The 6000-nt window shown below is 38.5% G+C and overlaps 1 protein-coding gene across 1 annotated transcript in view; it reads left to right on the forward strand.

Annotated features, from left to right (window-relative positions):
• oprm1 (opioid receptor, mu 1) overlaps positions 1 to 4681 on the forward strand; it is a 28036-nt gene extending 23355 nt beyond the window's left edge. Inside the window, exons 4-6 of the mRNA XM_054599754.1 lie at positions 269 to 447; positions 731 to 914; positions 1620 to 4681. Of these exons, the coding sequence (XP_054455729.1) occupies positions 269 to 447; positions 731 to 914; positions 1620 to 1625 (369 nt within the window). The 3' untranslated portion in view covers positions 1626 to 4681. The remainder of the gene's footprint in view (positions 1 to 268; positions 448 to 730; positions 915 to 1619) is intronic.
• Positions 4682 to 6000: the final 1319 nt, after the last annotated feature.

Here is a 6000-nt window from a genome sequence, read left to right on the forward strand (position 1 = left end):
TTCCATCATCCTTTTACATTTCTCTGGGCCCTTTGATCCTCTCCCCTTTTATTCTCCTCTCATCCCCCTCAAACCATCTTCCCTCGCATCATGTCTCTCATCCTCCATCCTCCTTGGTCATTATATCTTCCCTACCTCGCCTTTTCTGCTGCTTTCCACTTTGTACTTCTTCCCCTTCTTCTTGTATCACTTATCCCTCAACACTAAACCTACTTCCTTCACACACATACACACACATACACACACACATACACACACATACACACAGGAGAAGGACAGGAACCTGCGTCGAATCACCCGTATGGTTCTGGTGGTGGTTGCAGTCTTCATCGTATGCTGGACGCCTATCCACATCTTAGTCATCATCACAGCTCTGATCAATATCCCGAACTCCACGCTGCAGACTATCACCTGGCACTTCTGCATTGCCCTTGGATACACTAACAGGTTTGCACGACAAATTAGCCTTAGACAAATAGAGTCATATTGAAACTATTTGTCCTAAATGTTTAAGGAGATCAATTCTTAATGATTGGTTAAATGTTGATGACAGGATGCTCTTTATACGCTAAAAAACATGTGTTTTAAAGACACGAACAAATGGTATTGACTAAAAATTGATTTGAGTTGACTTTTAGTTTTCACGCCCCACGTTATACTGTAAATATAGGAAACATTACGTTGCAGATTTTTTATAGTTAAAGTTTGACCTTGTTTTTGTCCCATGCAGCAGTCTGAACCCAGTTCTTTATGGCTACCTGGATGAGAACTTCAAGCGTTGTTTCCGTGAGTTCTGCACGCCGAGTCCCTCAGTTTTGGAGATGCAGAACTCGTCTCGGACCGGAGTCACTAGCCGCAAGCTCCCACAGCGCGAACACAACAGTGCCAACACGGGAGATAGGTCCAATCAACAGGTAGACATTGTCTGTGTGTATAAATACTGATACAGTACCAGTCAAAAGTTTGGACACACCTTCTCATTCAACTACTTTGAAGAATCTAAAATATAAAACATATTCTGGTTTGTTGAGCATTTGTTTGTTTACCACATAATTCCATATGTGTTCCTTCATAGTTTGGATGTCTTCAATATTAATCTACAATGTAGAAAAAATAAAAAATAAAAATAAAGAAAAACCATTGAATGAGAAGGTGTGTCCAACCTTTTGACTGCTACTGTACATGTATCTGGGAATTAATTGATCAACACGTTTGGATAGACGCTTGTTTGCTTTCTTCCAAGAGTTAAATGAGAAGATCAACTCTCTTGTCTGTACAGTAAATACGATGCTACAGCCAGCTGCTGCATAGCTTAGCTTAGCATAAGTCTTGTCGTCACCATGAGGTGGCCAGACTGCACAGAAGTCACGAAATGGTGAGGCACATAGACTCACATAAAACAACTTTTTTTTTGTAAGAAAGTAGGCAGGCTGGTCTTTCTAGTCTTTTAATGCTAAGCTAACCTCTAGCTTCAAATTTACCGTTCAGACATTCAAGTGGTATCAATCATCATTTTAGGTTAATGGCTGTAAACAGACATTCACGTGAGGGTAAATATAAATATACTGTATATAAGGTAACATGAACAAACGTTCTCTTCTCTAAACTCCTCTCTGCAGGTATGACTAGCCTTGGAGGGGTCGTCGTTGGACTCTCGCTGTTGCAGCGGTGTTGCCAACGATGATCTCAACTCAGAGGTCACCCAAGTCACCACAGGGCTCTGACCACACAAAAAACAAATGACACCTACGGACAAACAATCCCGGACATGACTGAGACTCGATAGCGCAGAGCATCTAAACGATGGTTTGCAAGCTTAACTGCAGCGCTGCATCAGTGTTACTGTTGCTCACTGCATGGCTGTGCAACGCTTTAGCTCTGAAACAGATACAGAAATGGGACAAGACTCAAACAATAAACCAAGCATCATTAGAAGACTCCCACTAAATGAAGAGGCTGTTTCACTTAAATGTGCATAAACGCTAATACAACTTTAGTTTTCAGTATTACAAAGACTATACAGTGCCGTAAACAAAGACAGATGTATAGACATATCTATAAAAGTCACTCACAGAAGACACTTTTATGATGCTGTTTTGTTCTGAATGCTCCCGATAAAGCTGCCACATTGATCTAAGCCTCCTCACCTATAATTATCTAGGTTATAAAAAAAAGAAATCAATTTATTGTCTTATTTGCAGAGTTGATATGACTTGATGTGACTTCCCTCCAACATGTCACTTTTCCACCAGAAATTTTCCTCTTGAATGGTTTGCACGTGAGAGGACAGAGTAAAATGTCAGGAAATGGATTTATGGACGTTACTGGACGGTGAATGATCTAATTAGATTTTGAACCTGTGTTACCGAATGCCCAAAGGCTCCGTGGCTCTCTCACCACATAAAGACATCACTGGACATGAGGTGTTATACAAAGTTATTTACAGCACCCACTTTGCTTCTAGTCAGACCTCTGTATGGATTCCACCCTATCAACACCGCACTCCATATATAGATCAGCACAGCACCATGCTGGCTTTGGTCATTTCGGAAAGACTGATTGTGTCTGTGCTCTCTCTCCTCTCAATCCACCTTGTCATTTACTGCTTCTTCGCCTCTTCATTCTTTCCTGTACTTACATTTTGTCTCTGTCAAAAAAAGTACTAACCCTTTTACTGGAGGTATCATTATGTAGACAAACAGTAGAGCACTGCGTGTCCTCTCTGCTGAATTTGACAAACTTCTGAATGTACAGACACAAAACCAGCTGTGTTTGTCACACTGGATCCTTGTGCTGAACTGTGGATCCTCTAAAACAGCAAAGACGACGCATCAGCATGTCTGCCCAGTTCACACAGCATGCTATTGTGGCATATATGGCGATGGTTCTACCAGTGTATGATTAACTACAGCTTACCAGCCATTACACCAGGTATGAAGACATTTATCCTCTGAAACAAGTGAGCCAAGCAGGATTGTAAATCTGTTGTAACCTTTAGAATTGCTTGTGCTTACGTGTTGTGCTGTACGCTATACTTGCCAGTTGCCTTTACAGAAGCTCTACTCGATATTCTGTGTACCAGTATTTTTTTTTTTGTACGACGTGTAAAGATGAACATGATTGTATTAATTTCCCATGTAAAATAGTGTAAGTGTTCTGTTTTTCTTTTTTTCGATGAACATGAAATCATGACTTTGCCAGCAAATTATTTTCTGATGATAACGGTGGACCAGTTATTGTGCTTCAAAATATAACTTTTGTCACATTGAATCTGCCTTGTTAACTGAAGAGATGTATATTAATCAGAATGCTGTGTGTAAAATCTTCAATTGTCAGGAATTTAACTTCGACTGTTTCATTAATTCTTTTGTACATACAAGCATATTTTTATCCTTTTAAATTTGGTATCGCTGCTTTGTGTAAATTTTGAAAAAGAATCTACGGTAGACTTATTATTTTCAGTCTTTTAAGTTACCAGCTGCCACAACAGAAAAATGTCTATAAACATGTGGCCAAATTGTCTAAGATTGAAATATTACCAAAGCAGCAGCTGAGTTTGGCTACTATGTGGCATCCAGTGTCACATGCTTTATTGTAATTCACATTTTTAATCTGTGTAATGCATTTCAGAGCAAAATTAAGATGAATTAAATAACTGGCAATGTGTGACTCAATAGTAAATATGATCACTTTACAGACAAACAAGTCCTGGGTTTGACGCTGACTCGGCCTGTCTGTGGTGTTTGCATGTTTTCGCCATGGTCATGTTTTCTTTATGTTATGTTTTCGCCATGGTCATGTTTTCTCTGGTTTAGTCCCACAGTCCAAAGAAATGCAGGTTAAGTGACATGGAAACTCTAAAGTGCCCAAAGAGTATGAATGTGCAATCCTTAGCACGTCTGGTTACTTAGTTTACTACAGTGACAACCAGTATCCGGCTCGAGATAGCATTTCATTTGCCAAACACATTGATCAGTCCTCATCTTAAAGTCCGGGAAATGTAATAAAAACATAATATATAATATAGGTTCTGAGCATAGAAATGAAATATTTATTGCAGCTTTAATCTCAGTCTTTCAGCACGATATCATGTTTGTAGCCATGAAGTTCACATTCAAATCTCCATTTACAAGAATCTCGTTTTAAAACGTATAAAAGCCAGCAGGAGAAAGTGTTTCCAACCAACTTGTAGAGCTAAAAAGTAGCTTAATTATCTAGCTAACTACAGCTGATAACATATAAAATATGAGAAGTTGAAATTGAGCACAAGCTTGACAGGCTTTGCAACAGTCATTTTGTCATTACTCAATAATGTTTTTCACTATGTGATGAAGAAAAAAACATTTTCTGGAACATGAAATGACAATTGGCATTGAGACACATTTTGCAGCAGGCAACACATACAGATACACTCTTGAAGGTACATTTAAATCAAATGTGTGTAATGATGTCCATGATCTGTACACATGCCACCATTGAATTTTCCTTTTTTTTCATTTGCTTGCTGACTTGTGATACAATCATGACTTGTAAATGGCATTTCTTGTAATCTAAAGACAATAATTTCTACTTTAAAGACAACACAATGCATATAAAAATGTTACTGTTAATCATTGTCTATGGATTAAAATATACTTCTGAATCTCACTGAATGCCTTTTTTCCTTGCATCTGAATAAAGTATTACCTGCATGTGGTGTGTGCTGTCTTCAAATATATCTTCCATTCTCAACCTGAAACACAGCTTTTTTTCTACACTCAGAGATGAGTAGTCCAAATAACATCCAATAAAAAAAATTACTTATGAGGATGTTATCAGAACATATACTTTGTAAGGGCGGAACAGACATAATTGAAATCCAGCAACCATCGGTTTGATGCTGGAGCTTTTTCCCCATCAATCACTAGTTGTCTTCTGGAACTGGAATTTATCACCAAATGATTTCTGTAATGTAAAGACTTACTATTCTGACAATTCTGCATATTTCAGCCATAAGGCGTTGCATCAGATCAGTGTGTGTATGTGTATTTGGCTGCAGATTGAGGTGTCACAGCAGCAGATATTTTGATTTGTCAGTGCAGTAAAAGCACAGGAGTAACAAATAACATGAACGACAGCTCTGGTTTGATTTATCTGTCACAGTATGATATACCAGAGAGCCGGCATGCACAGCACCAGGGCCCTGGAACTACACCTAGACGTGTACCTACACTGGTGTTCAGCAAGATATATGTCCTCCATGTCTGTGAGAGAGGTGTAATGATTTTTTATGGAGGACTGATTGATTTTCCTTGACACACATAGGAAACACTTTGAAAATGCAGACAACTGAAGTGGACTTGACTCTTCGAGAGCTGAGGGAACAATCACATTCAAGGGGCATATTTATAATCTTTTCTTATTTATTCTTCACAATGTGTGATGGAATATGAAGTATTTTTTTTTAAAATAGGTCCTTTTCATAGCAGCCAGTTTCACATATCACAGTAGGGTAGACACAGGTATTACTATTAATTATGGTTCCAATTTATCCAGTGTGTCACAGCCATGCATTGAGTTAGCATGCACAAAACCAGGTCCCTGGCTAACCTAAATGGAACAGGGCCATAATTAATGTTTTTGAAAAGAGCGCTGCATGGATGACGTATTTTTGTAAGCCAAACCCAGAAGTTAGCGATGCACTGGTCCCCCCTCTACAAGAAGCCAATGAGATTTTTCCCTTTTGATTTTTTAAGCTCTGTGGCAAACACAAGTTTATGATACATTACATTTTTTGTTCTGCAAGATATTCTTCACAAATGAACACCGCTTTAAGGATTTTTTTAAGCTTGAATGCCATCGGCAGAAGTATATAGCTAAGGTTCTATGGCTATAACGAACTACACAATGATCAAATGAGTACATGAGAGGGGTATTTACCGACATATTTTATGTCGTAGAACACAACCTTAAAATCTATACAATACAGACCTAATTTCAGGCATTTAAACAAAAACCCAT

Source organism: Anoplopoma fimbria, chromosome 6 (genome assembly GCF_027596085.1).
Source record: "Anoplopoma fimbria isolate UVic2021 breed Golden Eagle Sablefish chromosome 6, Afim_UVic_2022, whole genome shotgun sequence".
Classification (NCBI taxonomy): domain Eukaryota; kingdom Metazoa; phylum Chordata; class Actinopteri; order Perciformes; family Anoplopomatidae; genus Anoplopoma; species Anoplopoma fimbria.